Source organism: Vulpes vulpes, chromosome 13, assembly GCF_048418805.1.
Source record: "Vulpes vulpes isolate BD-2025 chromosome 13, VulVul3, whole genome shotgun sequence".
Taxonomy (NCBI): domain Eukaryota; kingdom Metazoa; phylum Chordata; class Mammalia; order Carnivora; family Canidae; genus Vulpes; species Vulpes vulpes.
Window position 1 is genome coordinate 106216164 of NC_132792.1, and position 26326 is coordinate 106242489.

Consider the following 26326-nt stretch of genomic DNA (forward strand, 5'->3'; position numbering starts at 1 on the left):
CACCCGAGCTTCCCTAAAAATAAATTTCTATAATGTGAGTTATTTGGAAAAAAATACCAATTTTTCTTTTAAAGGACATTATGGAGACAATTTTTCCAAAGACTACTTGCTTTAATTAAGTACAATTTTTCTTTTTTCTTTTTTTTAAAGATTTGAGAAAAAAAGAGAATGTGAGTGGGGGCAGGGCAAGAGCAAGACTCCCCACTGAGCGTGGTACCTGTGAGGCTCAATCCCAGGACCCCTGGAGACCATGACCTGAGCTGAAATAAAGAGTTGGCTGCTTAACCAACTGACCCACCCAGGCACCCCATACAATTTTTATTTTCTATTTGGATGATTAAGTTGTTACATGTTGGCCAGTGAGAGCTCTCTTTAAGCTGGCTTTATTCTTGCAACCCCATGAGAACTTTGAAAGCATCCTCCTTGCTTTCTTCCAAAGAAAGTTGCAGGACCATCTTCATTCTCTCAGGTCTAAAACATGGAAGCATCCACTCTCCAAGAAACTCAAACTAGAGCAGAAAAGTAGTGATGCCAGAAAACAGGATGCTGGGGATACTTTTACTGAGGGACAGTAATGGTACCAGACTTCCCCAGAGTAAGAGATGGAAAAGATGAATTCTTAAAAATCCTATTCTTCTATTTTAAATTTACCTTTAACATTACCAAAATGCTTACTTGAATGTTTTAACCCTTCAACCAAATGACAGTATCCTTGATAATGTCATAAACCATATAATTATTCCTTTAATTATTAATTCCTAATCCTGACCAAGAATGACTTGTTTGGGAGGCAGTACAGTCTACTTGTTAAGATTGTACTTTTTTTTTTTTTTAAGATTGTAGTCTTTGCAGTAGACTATATAATTTAATTAACTATGTTATCTTTGGCATTCTTAATTTCTGAGAGTCTGCTTCTTTCTATATAAAGTGACAATATTAATAGTACTTACTTGAAGTGCCTGAGTGGCTCAATTGGTCAAGCATCTGCCTTTGGTTCAGGTCATGATTCCAGGGTCCTGGGATCGAGCTCCATATCACGCTCCCTGCTCAGTGGAGAGCCTGCTCCTCCCTTCTGCTTGTGCATTCTCTTGCTCTTTCTTGCTATATCTCTCTCATGTAAATAAAATCTTAAAAAAAAAATTGTACTTAACCTGATAAGGATGCTTTAAGGACACAATGAGATGGTACATGAAAAACACTCAGAAGAGAAGATGGCATGTTGAAAGTGCTCAAGCAATTTGTCCTGTTATCGTAATTGTCCAAAAAAAATCTATAAAATAGGAGTATCAAGACCAATTAAAAAAAAAAAAAACACTAGGAGGATAAGATCTAGCATTATCCTGGGGTGGCAGTCCTTTGAATGCATATCACTGATATAGGCAAATTGTCTTGAGGCATTTGTAAAAAAAATTGTTGCAATTATACTGACAAACACTCTTCTTGACCAAACTTTACACAGGCTTTTCTGAATAAAAAGAACCCAGGCACCATCCTTGCTTGGACTTGGTCTTCCACCTGCCTTCTCAGTTTGAGCACAAATCCTGCTAGGTCAGTTTAGGGAGAATTCCCTGAACCTTGACACCTGACCACCCTGGCCTGCCTTCACAGCAAGAATCTCCTCACCCTTGATGTCTCCTCTTAGTAATCTCCCACCCCTTGACCCCCTCATTCTGCTCCTTGGCTACAAATCCCAAGCTGTCTTTGACATCTTCAGAGTTGAGCCCCATCTTTCTCCCCTGTTGGGATAGTCTTGATACGTATCACAAAAGATCTGAATAAAAAGTCTTTCTTACTCTTTTAACAAGTATTAGAATAATTTTTTAACAGTATCAATACTTGTCTAATATATCTTCAGTCTAATTGCTTAAGTTCATATTTAATCCAAGGCAGTTTCCTAAAAAGTGACAGACTTACTTTGGCAACCAATTCCTTGAGGTGGCCTGTAAGTACTGGAGATTAAGGGAAGCCTGTTCTATGAATTTACTTTGTGAAATGCAGAAAATCCAAGTGGTTCAATCTCCAAAGTTTATGTACAAGGGGTCCTTCCAGCCTCAGTTTTGTCTTCCTGAAGGGGCTCAATCCATAATTCTAAGTGCATGATTTTTATTTTATTTTATTTTTTTAGTGCATGATTTTTAAACACAAGTTTCTCTGGAATAATTCCAAATCACCTTTTATTTTTCTCAAAGATAGAAACTGTAGCAACACTTTTGGAATTAATATATTCTTTTATAAATTGGGTATCCCAAAATGTTAATTTTAAATTCTGGCTCCAATGATCAGTTGTCATTAAAGTTAACAGACAAAAGAGAATGCAGTGGTACAGGTGTTTATATGGTTTTTATTATATTCAATTCAATATTGTTAAGCCCTTTTAACTTTGTTTTGATATGAAATATTTTACATCTCTGCAGACCAATTAGCTTGCAGAACACGTTCTTACTAACATTAGTATCCAATTACACACACATGCATCAAATGCATATATAATTTATAATACTTTTTAAAAGTCTTTTTTTAAAAAAGAATTTAAATTTGAGACAGAGCAGCATGATAGGGGGCAGAGGGAGAGGGGAGAAGCAGGCTCCCCGCTGAGCAGGGAGCCCACCATGGTGCTCAATCCCAGGACTCTGGGATCATGACCTGAGCTGAAGGCAGACACTCAACCAACTGAGCCACACAGGCACCCCTAAAGAATGTCTTTAAATCCTTAACTTTTAGAAATATAAAATCTTCAGACCTACCATTAAATCATACTGGTTTCAGATTACTTATTTCATCATTTCATTCTGAACTTAGGAAAAGATTACACAATACTCACGTAAGGATTAGATAATGGTGTTAAGTATCTATGTTTTGGGTTTTTGTTTCAGTGTCTTGGAATTACACTTATAGGGTATAGATCTAAATTTTCCCTGCTAGCATTTGCTAACTACAGTACAAGCTACTTTTTTTCATATACCGACAGGGAAACATCAGGCAGGATACCTGGTATTTAAATATAATTGTATGTGACTAATAAGGGATAAATAGAAGTTTTTTAGGTGAGGTCTAAAATGGTCTTTTAATTTTTAAATTTTGTGGCCAAAAGCAGGCCTATTTTATTTACTAGTGACAGTTTTTATCTTTTATTTTTTATTTATTTATTCATGAGAGACACAGAGCGCGCGCGAGAGAGGCAGAGACACAGGCAGAGGGAGAAGCAGGTTCCATGCAGGGAGTCCGACATGGGACTCGATCCCGGGTCTCCAAGATCAGGCTCTGGGCTGAAGGTCACACTAAACTGTTGAGCCACCCAGGCTTCCCAGTTTTTATCCTTTAAAAAGAGTTTGTTGCATTCCCAATTCAATACAAGCAATGTTTATGACTTTTAAATAAGTACTCAAACATCTGCCTTTGGACTGATCAAACACCTGACTTTTAGATAACTGGAATATAAAGGGAATATATAGTTGGGAAGCAGTATGGCTGCCTTCAAGCTTGTGTTTAAAACTCTAACTTGGACTTCTGGATTTTGCAGGGAGAATACTCCTCTGCTAAGATTTTGCTAAATACTGTGTTGTTTCCTCATATCAATTCAATAAGAAGTTCACTATTCCCATGAGCTTCCAGCATACCTCTAAGATGCATTCTCTTGTCTAGGATAAAATTCCTCATTAGAGAGAATGGTTCATCTAAAATATTGCTGGCATATGAATTCTAAAGAATTTATAAACTTTCTAATCAGTCTTAATATATGGGCACCAAATATGCTTATGTTCTCTCTAAGCACTTCCCTGAAAACTACAGTACCTAAATTCATGAGAGTAAAACACTCAGACCAGTCCAGCCTTAGTTTTACCTGGGGGAATCTGATAACCTCAATTAATATGTGAACCTTCAGGCTCACATAGGAGTTACTAACTTTAATAAAAGCAGAAGAATACATGCCACCTAGTTAGTCTTTGGGTTAAACTGTAAACAGAACCCTCGCTCAAGTATAATAAAAGTCCAGATCTGAGAGACACAGCCAAAGCTGGGTAAGAGGTGCTCCTCCAAGGAAAAATGCAAATATTTTTCTTCAGCTAGTACATAGTTCTGGCGGTTGCTTCAGATACTTTACACAATCAGAAATGGCATTCCTCATATTATGTGGTCAAACTGATGTTTCATCCATCCAAACGTAAATCTAGTAATTTTAGCAGTGAGAACAAGTGGCATGGTCCTTGGTCTACAGTTAGGACAGTCTGTCCCATTCTCTTTTTGTCATATACAGTCAATCCTAGTCATGGCAACAAGTAAAATGAAAGAAGTTTGATTGCCCATCATGTTTCATTTTCAACTGCAAAGGTCTTTATTTTACTGGCCCATCCTATAACAATCATTGCAATTGATTCCAGATAGGGAGCCATGTTCTAGCCATCACAATATTTCATACTACATAAACAGAATAAAAAACTGTAGCCACAGAGAAGAATAAATACACAGCTGTGGTTTGCAGGGGTGGGGAGGTTGGGGTCACACGGAACAATTTTAAAGACAGTTTCTGTTGTTTGATCCAACCAATACGTACTTGAAATCAGGCCACTACATTTTTAATGTGGCAGCCCAGGTGGCTCAGCGGTTTAGCGCCGCCTTCAGCCCAGGGCGTGATCCTGGAGACGGGGCATCAAGTCCCACGTCCAGCTCTGTGGAGCCTGCTTCTCCCTCTGCCTGTGTCTCAGCCTCTCTCTGTCTCTCATAAATAAATAAATAAATAAATAAATAAATAAATAAATAAATAAATAAATAAATAAAATCTTCAAAAAAACAAAACCTTACCTTTCTATCCAACAGAATAAGTAAGATTAATGCCTTCAGATTTCCACTGAGCAAAAAGTATGTTTATATATATCCTATCCCATTAGTTTTTCTTTTAATTCATCAGTATTGCTCAGTTAAAAAACGCATTTAAAAAAATCTTTTCCATTATTTTTTCAACCCATGGTCAGTTGATTGACCTGCAGAAATGAGTTCAAGTGTGATTCATCTATTCTAAAACACTTTTTCACAACATTTGTAAAACTTATAGTCAGTGTCTCTCCCACATTAGATTCTGAGTTTTATAGGGCAAAGCTGTATCTTTCTTACGTTTTAATTCTCTCGGCTTCTGGTATAGTATTTGCTACATATTAGACACTGAACACATTCATTCAGAAACCACAGAAACTACATATGCTTTATTAAGTAGAAAAGGAGTAATTATTTAGACATATTAATTAGGCTTCTGACAACTTAGGCACATAAAAACTTGAAAAGCTGAGGAAGAGTTCTGGACTGGGTATTCTAGGGAAACTATAAACTCTGAGAACTTATTCTTCTTACTGGTTACTACAGTTCAGGTGGCACCATTCTTGAAACTGAAAAGCACTGAACTTTTCCCCAAGAGAAATAGCAAAGAAATGTATTTCAATTCCTGTTCTAATCCCAGTGAACCAGTGATGGCTGCATGAAGCTCTGATTTTGATAAAGCTTCACAGAACTAGAGACATATGCCATAAACAAGAGATGGAGAAACTGATGGGGAAAAGGGCATGTATGATCTATACTTGTCATCCCTGTTCTGAAAAAAATGTGGCATGAATTCAGAAAAAAGAAAACTTGTCGAGTACTCTGATAAACTATCTTCAAGGATTGTAAGAACCTGATGATAAAATTTTGAGTTTATAACTAAATTTTGTTGGCTCTTAGATGGTATATCTTTCTAGAGAGTAAGATTATTTTTTTAATCTGATATAACCTCTGTGAACAATTGCTGAAATCAGGTTTCAGTTTTATTCTTTATTTTTTTAAAAGATTTTATTTATTTATTCATGAGAGACACAGAGAGAAAGGCAGAGACACAGGCAGAGAGAGAAGCACGCTCCATGCAGGGAGCCTGATGTGGGACTCGATCCCAGGACTCCAGGATCATGCCCTGAGCCAAAGGCAGATGCTCAACCACTGAGCCACCCCCAGGCGTCCCAGTTTTATCCTTCAGAAAACCAAAGTATGCTGTGCAGAAGCATTCTTAGAGAACATAAAATACAAATTACCATTTCATTAAGTAGCACACAATGAATCAACTCTATACATCCTTAACACTGTATTTTAATAACAAATGAGATTTCTAATACAGTAAAGAAGTTTTAAAGTGCCTAATGTAACAAAAATAGAAACCAAATCAAAGTCCAAAAGTGAACATGAAACAAGAATATCTTAACCAAATGATGCTTATTACAGGTGCTTTTTATAAGTAACTATTCATAATTTGTAAAAAGACAGAAAGCACTTAGTAAATCCCCTCATTTTATCTAACCTCATTATTCAAAGGTAATTATTAAGCTGCCAAAAATATATTTAGTGAATATATATTTTTAAAATATTTTATTTATTTGAAAGAGCGAGCATAAGAGGATAGACAGAGAAAGGGAGAAGCAGACTCCTTGCTGATCAGGGAGTGCAATCTGGGACTCGATCCCAGGATCCTGGGATCATGACTAGAGCCAAAGGCAGACACTTAACTGAGCCACCCAAGTGCCCCTCTAATGAATGTTTTATTTCATATATTACTAAGTAACATCTGAAAATAAATTTTCATATTTATTGCCCTGGATTATTTTAAATATTTTATTTATTTGAGAGAGAGGGTGCACATGTGCATGGGCAGGGGAAGGAGCAGAGGGAGAGGGAGAGTCTGAAGCAGACCCTGTGCTGAGGCTAGAGACTGACACAGGGCTTGATCCCACAACCCTGAAATAATGATCTGAAGAGTCAGATGCTTAATGGACTGAACCACTCAAGCACCATGCCATAGGTTATTTTAATTAGCAGTTGTTTCACTGTATAACTACAAGGATTTTTAGACTAATTTAAATAATATAGAGCTTTTAAAAATTCACACTGAAAACACTTACATTAAAAAAGATAGCTTTTCTGTTTAAGTATTATTTTCAATCATATGCTTTGAAAGAGGTATTAGTCTTAAAACAACAAAAAAAGTCATGTCATAAGAAAAAATAATCAGTCAATAAGCTAAATCACTAGCAGTTAGCATTTTATTGGTTCCTGGTAGGGAAAATTACACCCACCTGGAAAAAGAGCGAGCTTTATGCTATTGATGTAAAATTTCACAATTTTAACTGTTCTGTTCATCAATGGATATAAAAGTAAGAAACCAAAGATAAAGGAGCTAGAGCTTTCTTCACCATGCTAAGACGTGGAGATTAGTAATTCAAACAGGGAGAACGTTAAGCCCTAATAATGACATTTGTGTTAGGCTAAAATATTTAGAGCTACCAGCTAGGTAGGAAAAGGAACTGGGCACATAGCTCACCTGAGATCCTGCATAGCTCAAACACCAGCTCCAAAAGAAGAATGAAAGTAGTTTAATGTCCCTCCATTAAGCACATACCAGCTGTAGCCTATAACCAAGGTACCACTTCCCACTTTGGGCAGTTATAACTGAATTACATAGAGATCTTAAGAAGAGTTCAACTACCATCAGTAGTGCTCTATTAACTTGATCCCATAAAAGTACAAGATTTTATATTTTATTTATTTTTTTAAAGTACAAGATTTTATAACAAATATCAAGAGCTGGAAAAAGAAAACAAACACTACTGTATTAATGCATGATTTAAAACGTCTTAAAATCTCTCATTTGAATTTCCATAAATAAAATGAAATTTCTTTCCTGAACAAAGAAATAGGACTTTAAAAAGATGATAAGCTTAACCAAACAATACAAGTACAAACTGAATTTTTCTAGAATGTCTGAATTAGCTAATGGCTCAACATAACAATTTCACTTAAATTCAAAATTTCAATTTTGTAGCTTTTCCATGATGCATGGAATTCAAATGTGAAATGTATAATTCTAAAATTCATTTCATATTCCACTTTAAGTCAATTATCATTAAGATAATTATCATTATCTTCACCAAAAAGGCAGTAAAAACAATTTCTATTTTTGATGTCATTTAACAGTTGGAAATAAAATCACAGGGATTTCTGCATGAAAATGGCTAAACCTGTGGTGGTATAAATACACCAAGGGCTAATGAGTCTTTCAGATACTGTAGATGATGGCCAGCCCCCATACTGCATTTCAGTTTCCCCTTCAGTCTATCAACCGCTGAAGAATTGCAAGACATGAGCTAGACAGAGAAATGAAATAAGGAAATATGGAAAAATTTGCCAGGATGCAGAGTGGGGTTCATTAAGACTTGAAAGAAGCCAGATGAAAAGCATTTCTTGGCTTGTCAAGAAAGCACACTTTTTTTTTTTTTTTTTTAAACAATTGCTTTTTGTTGGAGCAAATCTTCTCACTCCAATAGTTTCTCATATAGAGAAGAAATCTCTATGAGGTAAAGTGTTAGATGCCTGGAAGTGATGCATAAAGCAAACCTGGAACTTAAGTGTGCTTCAGAATTATTTAGAGGGCTTGTTAAAAATATATTATTGCTGGTTCCCACTCTCAAATTTTTCTGATTCAATAGATCTGGAGTCCAAGAATTTGTACTGCTAACAAATTCTCAGCTAAGGCTAATCCTGCTGTCCTGTGGAACCACTAATTTAGAAGAAATATGTTAGAATTAAAATGAAAGTAAGCTTTGGCCATTTCTAAAAGTTGTTACTATATTTCACTCCCACTAGACTGTAAACTCTCTGAGAAGACCTGCAGTTGAATCATCTCTGTATATCTCAAAAGATTTGACACTAAATGTCTAGAATATACTTATCAATGCTTCATTCTGACTCTGTTGATGTGAATATAAATTACTGCTTTGAAAGAAACAAATGGAAATCTAAGCAGGAACTTGCACAGATATTGTACACCCATATTCATAGCAGTATTATTCACAAAAGTCAAAACGTGGAAGCAATCCAAGCATCCATCAACAAATGAATAAACAAAATGTGGCACACTCATACAATGGAATACTATTCGGTCTTAAAAAGGACACACTCTACAATGTGATGAACCTAGAAGACACTATGCTAAGTGAAATAATTCAGTCACAAAAGGACAAATATTTTTAATCCCACTTATATGAGGTACCTAGAGAAGTCAAATTCAAAGAGACAGAAAATAGGATAACAGTTGCAAAGGGCTGGGAAATAGGAAGTTATTGTTTAATGGGCAGAGTTTCTGTTGAGAAAGATGAAAAAGTCTAAATATTCATGGTGGTGATGACTGCACAACGTTAATCATCAATGTACTTAATGCCAGAGTACACTTAAAAATGGTAAATTTTTTATTACATTTCTTTTTTTGTTACATGTATTTTACCTCAATAAAAACACAAACCTGAGTGTAACATCCTTTCACAAGCCCCCTCCAGTAGTGCTTTTAGCTAAGATGTTGGTTTTTAATTTGCATACCTGAAATAATGTTATAATTTCAATACAACTTGACATGTGATGCAAAATGCGGATTTGGTAATCATGGAGCTGCTACACAATGTATCAGTTAACAAGCATCATCATGTACTGGTTAAGAAGCACAGGCTTAGGGCAGAACTTGGAGATGGATCTGAATCCCAGCCTCGCCATTTGATCTGTTCAGGGTCACACGGAATTTACACTGTGTCTTAGTTTCCTTGTATGTAGAAGTGGAATAATCAGAGTATCTATTTTTATTTTTTAAAAAGATTTTATTTATTTCTGCGAGACAGAGAGAGAGAGAGAGAGAAAGAGAGAGAGGTGCAGAGACACAGGCAGAGGTTTGAGAAGCAGGATCCATGCAGGAAGCCCGATATGGGACTCGATCCTGGAACTCAGGATCATGCCCTGGGCTGAAAGCAGGCACTAAACGCTGGGCCACCAGGGATCCCCCCAGAGTATCTATAGCAAAGGACATATGAAGCAATATTCATATGAACAGTTCCTGATGCACAGTAAGTACCACATATGTGTGAACTACCATTATTGTATAGTACAGACTAGAATTTGCTGTGCAGGGCAATATTTCTCAAAGTACAGTCTTTCTCAAAGTGCATCAAAATCATGGGAGTACCTTGTTAAAATGTAGACCTCTAGATCTCAAATCTTCTGAAGCAGCATCTTTGGATAGGTGCCACTGTATAAAACCTGCTACTGCAAAGGGGGAGAACTGGAGTGGGAATGAGATACATCTGGATTCAGATAAAGTAACCAGAGGACTTCCAGGAACAAAGAACCAGGAGCAGTGGTCAGAGGACATTTCCCCAGCTTTCTAGACAATAAGAATCACAGAAAATTCTGATTCAATAGGTATGTACCCTTTCTGAAAATGTCCCAAATGAACCTTACCAAAGAAATTTGGCAAACCCTGACCTAGAGATTCCCACAGATTTTTAGTATTCCCTAATTCTGCTTTAAATTCAAGATTTGGTGAGGGCCCATGCTCTACAAGTGCAAAGTACCAAACGAATTTGTTCACTCAAAAACTCTTTGGCATTACAGTGCAGTAGGTCACAAAAGAAGTGGTGATCCTGTTCTCTCCCCATAAGGAACTTGCTGAGGAATGAGCTGTAAAAGCCAAACTTTATTATTATCTGGAATTGCAAATTGTAAAGCATGTCATGTACTTCAAAGTTGATCTAGAGTAATGGTTGTCAAGAATGTGGTCCCTAAATTCAGTGCATCAGCATCAGTGCATCAGCATCAAATGGTTAACAATCTAAACTATCAGGCCTTACCTAAAGCTCCGGGAGCAGAGCCCAGTAATCTGTAGTTTAGTAGCCTTCTAGGTGATTCTGACGTTCACTCAAGTTTGGGAACCACTGGCCAAGCAAAAGGAATCTCCTTCAACACTTTCTCCACCATAAAGTCATTGAATACTTCCAGTATTCTGCTTCCTTCCCAGTCCATTAATCTCTCCCCTCCCCACCCCACATTCAATTAACCAATTCCCAAAAACAATGTACACATTTCAAAAACAACATAAAACTTTATTAAGAACATCTTATATTATCATCAGATACAGCCAAAGAAAAAGGGGTAAATAAACAGGGAAATTTCATCTTCCCATGTGCTATTGCCACCTCAGAACAGACTCGTGTGCGGATGGCTGGAATTACAGATGGCAACAAATGCTCTGTATAAATAAATTCAGTAACACAATGCTCCCTTTCTATACAGAGAAGAACTGGGTTTACACTTTAAAAAGCTTTGATATAGTGCAACAACTATGAAACAAGACTACATCTTTAGGAGCTATTTCTTAATAGAATACAAAGCAGTTTTGTAGCTTTATGTTATTTCATATAATACAAATTTTCAGAATGGAAAATTCAGAAAGGACATTCTAACTTTCCCAATTAATTTGTACTTTTGAATTTTTTTCTTTCTAAAGATTTCTCAGAGCCAGTTCAATAACTATACTCTAATAGAGAATCTGCTCATCTACAGTGACAACTGACAACCTAGTTTTGTTCTTTTAATTCTGCAAATCAAGATAACCAGGTCATCCAAGCTTTTGCTGATTCTGAAGGAATTCTTATAGAAAAACCCTGATTCAGAGTGCATGTGAGAAGAGGTACCAAAATAGCTGCATCTGGACTGGTTTTCCTAGAGAGGGAGGTTGGCTATTGAGCACAGCTGATTTTCTCAGACTCCCGGGTTCCCCCAGGTGGTTCTTTTACTTACTGTAGTGACGGAAGGAGCAGAGGGAACGTCAGGGAATCTGTTCAAACTGCCACTCCAGACAGCTCTCTGCACTGTTTGTGGAGAAAAGAGTGATGGTATCCATTCAAACCACAGTACCCCTACTGCAAGTGTGGTGACATGCTTTTCTCTTTAGGGGCCAGGCCAAACTGCACTCAAAGATGCATGATTTGCCTCATGTACATACACAGCGGAGAAAATGCTCATGATTTAGAATTTGGTATTACAGTACCCCATCTTACCCCATTTCTTGAGAAAATGTAAGTCTACCTGTTAGAAAGGAAGACTATTCACTGCTAAGGCTTACCATGTTAACTATCATAAGGCTGAAAAAATAACTTCTAAACCAGACCATGTCATTTGTGTTTACAGTTAGTGAATTAACCAACAGCTAAAGGTTTGTGGAGGATTTGGTCAAAGGGTGGGACTGGGGGTAGGATTCAGGTTGAGTACTATCACTTATCACAAATCGCATCAAGCTCTTTAAAAAAATAATGCATTTTTATCATAAATATTTAGAACAGATACTGGCAATAAAATCAGTATCTAAGAAGTCTGTCTTAAATGGTGAAAATATTTCAACAAACTTCTAATAATTCAAATCTTCCCAGGAGTACATAGTTTATAAATTAGTTTTAAATGGAAAAAATATATTTTGAATGGATAAATCACCACTTTAGCAGATCATAAATAAGATCAAGACACTGAAAATAAATTAATATACAAGTTTTTGTTTTCACTTTAACAAGAAAAACTAACTTACATGGTATACTTTTATAACAGGTATAACTAGGTTTTTATAATTGTGCATTGGTTACCCCACCACCCCCATGCTGAATCTTCTTCTCACATATCCTACACCTAGGGACAGAGGTACACAAGACAGACAGACACCCCAATGTATGAGTCTGGCTGCTGCACACCATTTCCTTAGTTAGACTGATGTTACAAATGCTGGTCAGGATCTATTAGTAATTTGTCAACCACATTACAAGTTAAGTACATTCATGGTTAAGTGGATTAGATTCCCAGGTGAGCTTTCTGTGGTAGTGTTTACAGGGAACCTAATTACTATTGTTTCCGTGAGAAAATGTGCCCAGAGTCCCAAAAGTTGACTAAAAGACTTTGGAATATAAGCCATATATAGATGGGGACTACTAAAATGTGTCTATGTTTTGGAGAGGTCAAAGTGTTAAAAGCACTGTTTCCAGAACTACTGGGTACTGAAAATAAGTATTTGCCTTTCCTTCACATATAAATTCATTTTAACTATAATTTCTAATATTTAGAACAAAAGAGTGAAGCCATTCAGACTAGTAAGACATTAACTGGCTTATGGGATTTAAAAGATGTTTTATTGACTACCTAGTTTGAATCTGCTTACAAGGAAAAGAAAAATGTCTAATATGTAATGAGTGAAAATAATGTTTATCCTAAGTCATTATTGAGTACAAATCCACAGCTTAACAATGTGATTTAAAAAGAAAGCAGGAGAGCATGCAACTGCTCTAACACACAGGGTTAGAAATAAAAGGTAAAAGTACATTTGTTTTGGTAATTCTAAATATACAAATATAGTATTTGCCAGATCTACCCTGTAGTGTAGCACTGCTTAATTTCCAAATATACAGTCATTCAAAAACCTTAAGGAAACATTAAAAATGTTCCAGGCTACTTTACTGAACTTCAAGGAATATTGTGTTGAGATTTTAGAGCTAAAAATACTATTGTTTTTAAAGTTAAACGGCTAAGTAAATAGTAAAAGTTATCATTATTTTGTTTCTTTTAATCCCCTAGATGGCTTTATATTAAAGGGATCTATTGTGTTAAAAGGAGACTGATTTGAAAATAGCAATCAGTTCCAGAATCAAAGTTGTCCTCTTGGTAGAAGGTCAAATTTTACAACATTTCCAAAGCATTTTCATATTAACCTACTCAAATAATTCTAAACCATTTGATCAAGGGGGTCCCTATTTAACACTCCTTTTATTCTACACTGGCAGCTGGAATGGAACCCCGACAGTACTATTGTGGAAAAGTTCCCTAAACTTTAATCTGAGCCTTACTTTTGTGTTAAATTACTGACCTCTAGAAAATAAGGAATCAAAAGCTTTAAGAGGCACAGAACTGATATTTTGGTCAGGAAGAAGGGTGAAGATTAAGTTGGAACATTTAGTCACTCCTACAATCAAGTCCTAACTATACCATAATAAAGTCTCTACCAACTCTTGATTAATTCTCACCCTTTAGGAATTACATAATTTACAGTGATTAGATACTGAAGAAAATAAAGAAAAATATTTGAAAATACACGAAGAAATAGAAACATGGAATTTCTCACAAGGCCTTGAATCAAAAAAATTTACAAAAAGATCTTTTGAAAATAATCACTATTTCTGAGCTTATTAATACACAGAGATCACTTTGTTTAAACTAAGTCATGTTAACTTACCAATAAAATAGTAAACAAACAAACATTTTAAACAATTTTTATAAATTACTTTTCACTTCTTTTTCTTAGTCATTCTCTCAACCATATACAAAAATAACGCTACAGGACTGTCCACCTAACCTGTCTCCATCTCTTGCAAAGTCCTGGGCCCTGGAAAGAGACTGGTCATCAATCTTCACTGTAGATGTCTCCTGCAAAGGGCAGGTGCATGTGGCTTCCAGTAACATTGGGCAATCGGGATAAGTCTGGCAGGCTCTGGATCCGGGACCTGAGTTCTTTGCGTACCAGGGAAACTCTGGCTAGCTTCCGCTTGTATTCCTGTAACATCAAACCACTTTCATTAGCATTCTGAGAGTTGAGAGAAGAGCTATCTAACTAATACTCTGCATATAACCTGGTATTACACTCAGTTAATGCTGAATAAAAAAGGATGATTACAACGTTAGCTTTAGGATCAAAGGAAGGACTTTGGAAATACACTACTAGGATAAACTCTATTATTATGAAAAAACCACAAGCCACAATCTCTTTTTTTTTTTTTTTTTTTGAGATACAGAGAATGTGAGCACAAGTTGGGGGGGGGGGTGTAAGATTATTTATTTATTTATTTATTCATGAAAGACACACACAGAGAGAGGCAGAGACACAGGCAGAGGGAGAAGCAGGCCCCACGCAGGGAGCCCGATGGGGGACTTGATCCTGGGCCAAAGGCAGGCACCAAACCACTGAGCCACCTAGCCTTGTTTTCAATTGTAAATGTTGGCAACACATCACAGGAGTATTATTAGTACCTGTGAGTTTGTCTCCAATAGAAACAAGTTGCTATAATATTACAAGTTTTTAAAGCTATCTTGAAATACTGTTTACATTTGTTACAACTTTGAAATTACGGTAGTTATTAGACCAACCACTTAATGTTATTTAATGTGTCAATAAAGATTCATATATTATTGTACAAATTTGACTATGTCAACAACTGTATTTTAATATAATTTGTTTCCTTTGTAATGCCATGCATTTTACTTTCTACATTAAAATACTGAACTTGAAGGGCACCTAGGGGCTCAGTCACATTAGGTGCCTTTGGCTCAGGTCATGATCCCGGAGTCCTGGAATCAAGCTGGGAGCCTGCTTCCCCCCTTCCCTCTGCCACTCCTCCTGCTTGTGCTGTCAAAAAAATAAAATCTTAAAAAAATAAGATACTGAACTTGAGAAGGGGTCCAAACACCAGACTACCAAACAATTCCAACGGCCCAAAAAAGGTTAGGAAACCCTGCTAACAGTGGTCCAAAGACTCAGAGACTGGAAACCAATCAAGATCATTTGACTTAGAGGGAAACAGCCCATTCTCTACACTGGGAATATCTCCTTTTAACTGAAATTTCCAGAATTCAACATGGAGAGAGGATTCTTCTATGCTCGATCACCTAGTGGAGGGGAGATGTGAAAGAGGGAATTTATTTATTTATTTATTTAGAAAGAGAGAATTTAGAAAATGGGTATTTTTCCTTCTAGAAAAGCCTAGAACCTTCTCCCTCCCTCTAACCATTTGTCTCACAAATAAGACAGAAAAGGTAATTGATAAGCTTTCTTTTAGGTAGAAGGTCTAACCATCAAAAGCCCTTCTTTGGTGTTCTCACTTCTGTACAGAGTCAGCTAAGGAATTTTTGAAGGAACAGATTTTTCAAGAGAACTTCAGTCCTACTACCTATTAATTAAATGAGAATAATCTCTGGAAGTGGAAGTATAGATTTTGTAAAGTTCCCAAAAGGATGCTAATACATAAAGTTGTGAGCCACTTCTTTAGTTTTTCTGCCTAAATGAAATCAACTAGTAAGGTTTCTTTGTATGACTGAGCCTCCTCCCTTAAAGAATAACCACACAAGGAGAAAGGGATTTATTTATTTATTTTTTGGGAAAGGGATTTATAACAATTACTAAACCTCAACTGCTCTAAGGGAATGGGGAACAGGAGCATTCTGAAGTACAGGGAACTGGGCAGAGTAGCAGGCAAAGCAGGCAAGGCTGAAGGCTGGAAAAGTTCAAGGATAGCTTTGGGCACATAAGAGAGGTGTCAATTCTTGCCATGTCTACATGTCCCTGCATTTCTAATTTATCATGAAGATCAAGATGGAGTAAAAGAATTTAATAGAAATCTAGAATTTCAAGGTATGATTTTCCTCTTCCCTTATCCCCTTCACAAGTGATACACACTGGAACACCAATTAAGTTTCAGCATAGTAGCTCAGAGCGGCATACAAAAGATTAGCACCAGAATATTTCACATTCTAGATGCATACCTCTCAGTAAGATCTCATTACACATGTCCACATTTAGCAGTTTCTTCCTCAAAACACACTGGTATGGGGCAACTTCTCTCCATCTGTCCCACTGTTCTTAGATAAATCATTTTTGAATAAATACATAAAGCAGTCTGGGGCCAGCATGATATATTCAGATGTTGTTCAAACATACTCAAAAGCAATTATTCTCTGCTAGAAAATATGTGGGGGTTTTTTGTCTTTTTTTTTTTTTTTTTTTAAGAAAATTTTGAGAAATGTCATGTCCCTTTAGCGGTCATTACTGCTCACCCTAATTTCCAGTTTCTAGCATCCAGTAGGTTGTTCTTCAATTAAGATTTAATTCAAATGATATTGGCAACTACAAGCTTTCAGCCAATTGGTGTATATAAACAAAAGCTGCCATTTACTGAATGTCCATGATATGCCAGGCATTAAAATATGAACTCATGGGGCAGCCCGGGTGGCTCAGTGGTTTAGCGCCATCTTGAGCCCAGGGCCTGATCCTGGAGACCCCGAATCGAGTCCCATGTCAGGCTCCCTGAATAGAGCCTGCTTCTCCCTCTGCCTGTGTCTCTGCCTCTGTCTGTCTCTCTCTCTCTGTCTCTCATGAATAAATAAATAAAACCTTTAAAAGAATAAATAAAAATATTAACTCATTCAATCCTCTCAATAGTTCCATGTGAAAGAAGAGTTATTATCCTTCATAAGCATGTGAAGTCATACTTCCCCAACTCAGAAACAAAAGTATGTAGTAGTCAAAGCTTTCTGCTATTGCCACAGGCAGGATCTCCTACCTAGAAGATTTAAAGAGCTGTGGCAAGTTGTCTGATGTGAGCCTGAAGAACTGGATGAAGACTGGAAACTACTCGATAACGCGAACCAGACCACAGCCCTGTTAGTTTTAAATTGATTAGGTGGTCTAGACAGAGGCTCCAAGGTTCCAGATTGGTTTCTTATGGCAACAATGCTTACAAGAGGATGTATTACTTTGATTTTGCTGTACAATAACAACAGTACTTCTCTCAGATCAGAATCACAGCACCATGAATGTACTCTCCTTTTTCACAGCCCTTTTAGAGAAATGCTATCACAGCAGTCCCTGGCATATGGCAAGTATATATTTATTAAAGTAATGGAGATATAGCATTAAACAAAACAGATAAGGTCTCCTGCCTCCACAAAGCTAACATTTCAGGAGGAAGGAGACCTAAAAAACATTTAAGTATTATTTTAGCTATAAATACAATAAAGAAAATAAAATTGGGCAAAAGGAGAATAAGAGGGCATTAAAGATTCAAAATGTTGTTTCAGAACTACTGACCTAGAGGAGACTGACTTTCAGCATGATAGTGTGAGGAGTTCAACTGACCCACTCCCTGATGAAAACTATTTTAAAAAAACATACTAGCCATTTAAAGCCTCTGGAAATGATCTTAAAGGACATCTATTCCAGAAAAATCCATTAAGAAAGGCAAGCGTCTGTGGTATCAACCAAGATGTTCCCTCCCTTCCTACTCAAAGCTCAGCAAGGCAGACTCCCCTCAGACCCCTGCAGCCAAGAACACAAGGATCACTCTGGCAGTTCCCAGTCAGAGGGCTTTCTTCCTGAGAAGGGCAAGGCATCGGCATTTATCATCCTATCCCCAGCTACCTGTTGCTAAGGTTGCCTCAGCATAGTGTAGTTAAGGGCCAAAGGGCTTTCTTTTCACTTGGCCCCCACTGGTAAAACAGAAGCTCTATCTTGGACATGGCAAGTAAAGAATATTGTGGCACTGAGAACCCTCGCCCCGACTCAGGAGGTGATAGGCAAAGCTGAGATAACACAGGCTGCTGCACCCCTCCTCACTTACTAAAAGCTCAGCTCCTATACAGCAGGGGTAACACTCAGACAAAAATTTACATTGCCCCCATCCCTAGTTATAGACCCCTGACATAAAAGATTTTTGCCTGACAGAAGAAGCAGGCCATAAAACAGACAGAACCTAATTTCTTCACAAAGGAACTGATTTTAGTTAGAACAAAGCAAGGAGAAGTTCAAGCCTAATGATACTGTCAAGAACAGTGGACACTATGGCGAAAGGCAATTAGGAGATTCATAAAGGCTAAACTGTAGGCCAACTAGTTTGCAGGAGAGAAAAAGGGAAGACAGCTAGGAGGTGACCTCTAGATGTTAGAACAAATATCTAACACTGACCTCAGAAAGAAAATCAGTGATCTCAAAGAGGTATCTATACCCCATGTTCACTGCAGCATAATTCACAAAAGCCAAGATATGCCAACTGAGTTTCTGCCAACAGATGAAGGAATAAAGATGATGTAGTGCATATATATATATGCACACACACACACACACACACATATATATATAATTAATATTATTCAGCTGTAAGAAAAAAGATTAATTCTGGCATTTCCAAATGGACGAGACTATGCTAAGTGAAATCAGTCGGAGAAAGATGAATAACTATGTAATCTCACTACATGTTGAATCTGAAAGAAAGAAAGAAAGAAAGAAAGAAAGAAAGAAAGAAAGAAAGAAAGAGCAAAGAAAAAGAAGGAAGGGAGGAAGGGAGGAAGGGAGGAAGGGAGGAAGGAAGGAAGGAAGGAAGGAAGGGGGTGCCTGGGTGGCTCAGCAGTTAAGTGTCTGCCTTTGGCTCAGGGCATGATCCTGGAGTACCAGGATCGAGTCCCGCATCGAGCTCCCTGCATGGAGCCTGCTTCTCCCTCTGTCTGTGTCTCTGCTTCTCTCTCTGTGTGTCTCTCATGAATAAATAAATAAAAATCTTAAAAGAAAGAGAAAAGAAAGAAAAGAGAAGAGAAAAACTCATAGAAACAGAGTAGAGTGGTGGTTACCAAGAGTTGGGATGGCAGGGGGAGATGTGGAAATGCTGGTCAAAGGAAACCAGTATTCAGTTATAAGATGAATAAACTCTGGAGATCTAATGTAGAGCATGTCAACTATAGTTAATAAAATACTATGCTGTGCACTTGAAATTTGCTGAGAGGAAACCTAAGTGTTTTCATCATACAGACAACTATGTGACATGATAGATGTGTTAATTGCCCTAATTGTGGTTATCATTTCAACAAAGTAGACATAACAAATCATCACAATGTACAGTTTAAATATATGCAATTTTATCTGTCCATTTTTACATTAGTAAAACAAAAAAAACAAGTATCTCCTTCTTCAATTAGTAAACCAACCCCAACCTCGCCCCTAAAAAAAACTCCACAAAAAAAAAACCTAAGCATAAAAGAGAAAATACAAATTGTGGATCCACTGGCACATATGCACTGAATCAGGAAAAGTCAAAGTGACAAAGTCAATCAACAGGCAAAGCCAATACTGGTTTTAAAAATCCTTCTCGGGATTCCCTGGGTGGCGCAGCGGTTTGGCGCCTGCCTTTGGCCCAGGGCGCGATCCTGGAGACCCGGGATCGAGTCCCACGTCGGGCTCCTGGTGCATGGAGCCTGCTTCTCCCTCTGCCTGTGTCTCTGCTTCTCTCTCTCTCTCTCTCTGTGTGTAACTATCATCAATAAATAAAAATTAAAAAAAAAATCCCTCTCACAATCTTCTCATTCTTTTTAAACTAAACCTGCATTTTGCAAAAACAGCTTTCAAAAAATTTATTTTGTGTTTAAACTTAACTTTTTTTCCCTAAATCAATTTCTGTTCCAGCTCCAAAGAAAGGGAAGAACTTGAATTTTAAACTTTAAGATAAAAAGAATAAATAAATAAATAATAAATAATAAATAATAAATAAATAAATAAATAAATAAATAAAGATTAAAAACTTCCCCAGAGCAAACCCATTAAGAAATTAAGCCCCTTCTCTTAGCAGTAAATACTGAGATGATGTATACTGCTTTTACATTTCCAGTAAATGGGAATGGGGAGTCCAGGAAATGGGGAGTCTGCTGAAAATTCTCTCTCCTCCTCTCTCTGCCCAACCTCCACCTCAACCCCAGCTCACCCAGGGCTTATGCTGTCTCAAATAAATAAATAAATCTAAAAAAAAAAAGAAAAGAAAAAAAGACAAGTGCTGACAAATATGTGGAGAAACTGAAACCCTCACACATTGCTGGGGGAAATGTAGTCTGGCAGTTCCTAAAAAACCATACAGAGTTACCATATAACCCAGCAATTCTATTCATAGACATATACAAAAGAGAAATGAAAATGTATGCCCAATGAATGTTCATAGTAATTCACAATAGCTGAAAAGTAGGAAAAATAATCCAAATATCCCTCAACTGATGAATAGAGAAACAAAACATGATATATTCATACCATGTAATATTATTTGGCCATAAAAATAAACAAAGTATTGTTATATCCTATGACATCAAAGACCCCTGAAAATATGCTAAGTAAAAGAAGCTAGTTAAATAGACCATTTACTGTATGGTTCCATTTATATGAAATCTCCAGAAGAGCCAAATTTATAGAGACAGGAATGAGATTTGTGGTTGCTTAGGGCTTGGGGGTGGGATGAAGTGGAAATGGTTTAAGAGGTCTCCATTAGGGTGGATAAAAATAATCTAAAATTATAGATAGTAGTGATGGCTGCAAAATCCTGTAAATATATTTAAAAACTGTACACTGTAGGAATACTGGCTGACTGAATTAGTAGAGCATGAGACTCTTAATCTGAGGGTTATAAATTCAAGCCCCCTGTTGGGCACAGAGATTGCTTAAAAATAAAATCTTTTTAAAAAAAACCCTGTACATTGTACATGGTATGTGAATTACATCTCAATAAACATATTAAAGGGAGGAAAAAAGGCTTTGTGAGTTAGTCTGAGAACCTCAGTGCCACAAATAGTATTGTTTCTTTTTCTTTTTCAAGATTTTACTTATTTCAGAGAGAGAGAGAGAGAGAGAGAGAGAGAGAGAGACTGCACACGTGGGAAGGAGCAGAGAGGGACAAGCAGAACATGGAGCCCAATGTGGGGCTTGATCTCACGACCCTGAGATCATGGCCTGAGCCAAAATCAAGAGTAGGATGCTTAACCGATTGACCCACGCTAGCACCCTTGAACAGAATTGTTTTTATAATGGGAAAGGGATTCCAAGTTCTGCTACTTTACAAGAAATTCACTTAAAAAAAAAAACTCAAGTGCAGTAAATGCCAAGCTTATACAATATAAATATTCTCCATCAAATTCCAACCTGACTTTTTGGAAAGACCAATCTGTTAATGCAAATATTACATAAAAACCAGTGATGAACATGAGCGATGGTCAAAAGGGTCAAACAAAAGCAATTCCACAGAAAATAAAGACATTGTTTATAATAACTACTTTCTATACATCTATAACTTATAACACCTATCAATTTATATACCAACATGTTAGATGTCAGTGTGACAGTCTTTGGATTTTAGATTCTAGTTCTTACTGTGTATTATTTTCATTTTTCCAACAAATGCATCATTCTGTTATTTGATATTGAATTTGAAGGTCTCAACTAATCTACTCAATACTTCATTTAAACATTTCTTGAGTATCTACTACAGAATGTACCCAGTCACTATGCTGGGAACACAAAGATGAATCATAATCCTTACCTAGAAGAACATGTAAACAAATGAATAATTACAATAAAGTATGATGTGTTCCATTAGAGGCAAAACCCACTTTCTATGACATACCAGAACTGCAGGATGGAGGACTTCGCCACAATGAAAAGTTCAGGAAGGTTTTCAGAATTGAAAGAGGTGAGTAGAACAAAATTGAACATGGAAACAGCAAGATAACAGGGTAGAGAGGATAAAGAGCATGATATGAGCATGCCAATTCACTACCACCAGTGTATGGTACAAAGTGAAGAAATTAATTCCATTACCAAGTACAGCCACATTTAAGAGTTTGAACCTGAGGAAGAAACCCAATTAGGAGTTTACTGCTAATGTCTAAGAAAGAGGACTAGGATCTGAACCAAACCAGTAGTAGGAGAGCACTTCACAAATTACACTGTACATCAAGTAGCAGTGCACTTTACAAACTACACTGTATGCATGCACTACCTTAATCCAAAAGATAAATGCCTGATGCCAGCCACACAACACAATTTAATAACATCTGTCAAAATTAATGAATAAACAAATAGATCTGAGTTATCCTTGGACAACTACTACAACAATCACCATTCAAAAAAGATGGTATCATCAAAAACTATTCAAAATGTTTTGTCGAATACCATTTGTATTAAATTATCCATATTCTGATGCAGATTTGTTAAGAATTTTGCAGAACAATCTGTAATTTTCGACTCCAAAGACACAGTAAAGCAATACACTATATTTTATTGATAATAAGGAATTCTGTAGTATTAAGACTGCTCTGAACACAAAATTTTTGTAAAGCCAAAATTGATACAAATTCCTCTTCAGAATCTTTTGTCCAAATTATTCCTTTTACCTATTATCCATATCCAATTTCTAACCATCCTTCAAGTGCCAGCTTAAATCCCAAACCCTTCAACTGAACTTTCTCTGATTACTTCTCCCACACTGTACTTTCACTAGTACTTGCTGATCACTCAACAATGTCCTGCTCTGACATCCTACTGATTGTTTACATATGCACAGAGGATACACTAAAAAAACTAACACCAAAAAATAATGGAAAACAATTCTAGTCATCTGAATAACTAAAGTCCTTTCAGACACACATGTACTTAAGAAATACAACATTCATAAGAGAATACATATCTTTTCTTTATATAATTGTTTAGCTACAGCCTTATAATATTTTTTTTAGACTTGTTTTGGAGAGGGGGAGGGGCAGAGGGGAGAGAGAATGTTGAAGGAGACTCCCCACTGAGCTCGGGAGCCCAATGCAACTTGATCCAGCTTGATCCCATGACCCCAAGACCATGACCTGAGCTAAAATCAAGAGTTGGTCATTCAACTGAGCCACCCAGGGGCCCCAAAAATTAGTTTTTGAAAAGAGGATACAGATCAAATGAAAAATTTATCTGCGGACTTTTCTACTAGGAAATGATATTTAAATTAACTAAAAAACCAACTTTGCATCTTTTCCCTCTACAAATTGTTCTTTTCCATCTTGACCTTTATTTACAGTATTTTAAATGAGACACATGTTAAGTCCACAACTACTTTCTAAAGTAGCCTCTAGACCCAATATGGGGCTCACAATGACGACCCCAAGAGTCACCCACTCCACTGACTGAGCCAGCCAGGCACCCTGTAAGTCCGTAACGATTACGTACATACTATACTTTAAGTAGGTATGTGTTATATACCCAAAACTCTACAAGAGATAGGCTTTTCAGAACCCCAGGCTTCCTCAAACCACCTCTCCCAACTTTCAATCACTATTTTCCAAACTTCAATGAGCTAATTGCCATCTTTTATTTCTTCACCACATGAGTTACCTATACTGTCTTTTTTTTTTAATTTTTATTTATTTATGATAGTCACAGAGAGAGAGAGAGAGAGAGAGTGAGGCAGAGACATAGGCAGAGGGAGAAGCAGGCTCCATGCACTGGGAGCCCGATGTGGGATTGGATCCGGGGTCTCCAGGATTGCGTCCTGGGCCAAAGGCAGGCACTAAACCCCTGCGCCACCCAGGGATCCCACCTATACTGTTTATATAGTATTTTTATTGAAACTACCTCACTTTTTAAGAGCTTCATTCTAAGAAACATCCATATAATCACAGCTTTGTTGTGCTACTTTGGATTTCATTCACTCACTAAAACAATTACTAGAATAAATGTTCTCAGGCAGCATTGTGGCAGGACTTTGAGAACCAATGCTTTACACTTCACTTTTATTAGCTGTTTACGAGTCACTTTACATCTCCTTCATTATATTCCTCACTTTAACAATGCCCATATTTGTCCTTTCTGTACTTCAACATTAATGAATTAGGTGTGATGTCTTGTGTGCACTCAGAGTGGGTTTAGAACTAGCTTGAAATCTGAACTACCTTTAGAAAAGCCTTTTACACCTGAGCATATATTGACTAATCTTCTCCATTTTAGAGCTACGTTGAGACCAGATACTGTCACAGAAACTTTCTACTTTAGTCTCACACTAACTTCCTGAGCTGCTGCTATTAGAGTTATTTCTGAACTTAAATACTGTTACACTATTACTATTCTGGTCTTCATACTCATAATTGGGGGGAAACATACTTTGTGCCCAGCAGAGCACTGGCTATGAACAGGTCCCTAGTCAATACTTCTAAGCATGAGGTCAGAAGATCTGGGTGCAAGTACTGCCTCGATTTACTACCTATGTGACTTTAGGCAAGGACTCCCTAAGATTATCTAAGCCTCAGTTGCTTTCTTTATAAAACAGGGATACCTATTTTATAGGGCTATAAGGATGAATAAATTAAAGCACAAGTTTTCAAATTATGAATTGTTATATAACTTGTCATTAACATTCTGGGATGGTGCCAGAACCACTGTGCACTAAGAGCAAAGAAAATAAATGTCCCCAGATTTGGAGTTCTTAATCATTTTAGGGCTGACCCAGGTACAGTTCTTCTAAAATTCCAATTGCTGTAAATAAACATTTTAACTATTTCTGAATTTAAGTATTTATATGGCTGCTTTTTTTCTTGCAGATGCTACTAATAATTATACTCTTGGGTCATACTTGATTGGGACTTAAAAAAAAAAAGATTTGGGAGAATTTCAACTGCATCTGCATGTGGTCATTAAAAACCATGGTCAACAACTGCAAGCATCAGGCCTACTATCTTACAGCCCCTTTCTCTGTATCCACTTCTTGAGAGCTTCTGTAGCAGCAGGAATGCATCAAGCCAGGAAGCCCAATCCTAATTCTACTGAGCATGCTGTGTAGCTTAGCATGCAAGTTTGAGCATAGTCCAGGTTTCAGGATGTTCTGAAAACAGGGCTTTGAGAAGTCTTTCTCTCTTTTCATTTGTAAAATCAATCTTTAGGTTCCCTTTCAAGTAGAACAATGTGATGGGACTGGATAAAACCCAATAAGAAAGACATGCTGAGTCTTTTTCAGCAAAGGAAATCGGGTACATCTGAGAATGATAGTTAAGACTTTCCCTCCTCCAACAGTGTTTCTTAACGATGGAGACAGTGGTGTAGTATTCCCATGACACCCTATTTCCAAAGTATTTCCGAAGGCATATCAATGCAATATCCAAGCAACTTAATTTCTCCCTGAATACCTCAATATATGTATCCTTAGTCTGAAATCTTGTTTTATTTAAAATTTATCATTCTTACCAGTCTTTACCCATTTGAGAATTAAAGTAAGTGAATTCTTGAGTCAAAGAACAAATAAATTTTGAAGGTAAGGTTACTTATCTTCACTCAAAATAGTATCGAGACATAATTTTTATATTATAGAACCCAATCTCCACAATTTTGGTTCCTTTTTTTTATTCTCTGGAAGACCCCTAGTGGTTTTGTTCTTTAACGTGTATTCCATTATGTCCTTTCCCTCTCTTAAAATGTTAACATACATGTCTTTCTTAAGTTTCTGCTCTCAATGTAACTATTAGCTTGGATTCTCATTTTTCAGGATTCACTATAATTGACTTCATTTTGGTTACCCTGGGGTTGGGGCTCTTTCGTAGGACAGATAGGAGAAAGAGGGCAAAGCAGATAAAGATATTCAGTGGTTTGCCTGAATTTGTCTTCTACTAATACTCAAACTTAGCTTGGGATCTAATCCTGCTTTTGATAATTTTTAAAAAATATGTAAAACGCAGTTACCAAGTTCCTTCTCATTTCTTTTCACATTCCACTTCTCTCTGATGGAGCCATTTTCCCTTGACTGTGTGCACAAATTTTATCATTTAGTGGCAAATACTTTAGTGTAAATAAATAATCCCTAACACAACCTCTAACATCCTTTGAAGGCTTACTCTCATTCTCTTAAATGTGTTTTCTAAAGGC

General features: G+C 36.8%; 1 protein-coding gene across 1 annotated transcript in view; it reads right to left on the reverse strand.

Moving 5' to 3' along the window:
• Window positions 1-10913: 10913 nt before the first annotated feature.
• The window catches only part of RPRD1A (regulation of nuclear pre-mRNA domain containing 1A), an 82073-nt gene continuing 66660 nt past the window's right edge, over window positions 10914-26326 (reverse strand). The window contains exon 7 of the mRNA XM_025996980.2: window positions 10914-14419. Within this exon, the coding sequence (XP_025852765.1) occupies window positions 14270-14419 (150 nt within the window). The 3' untranslated portion in view covers window positions 10914-14269. The remainder of the gene's footprint in view (window positions 14420-26326) is intronic.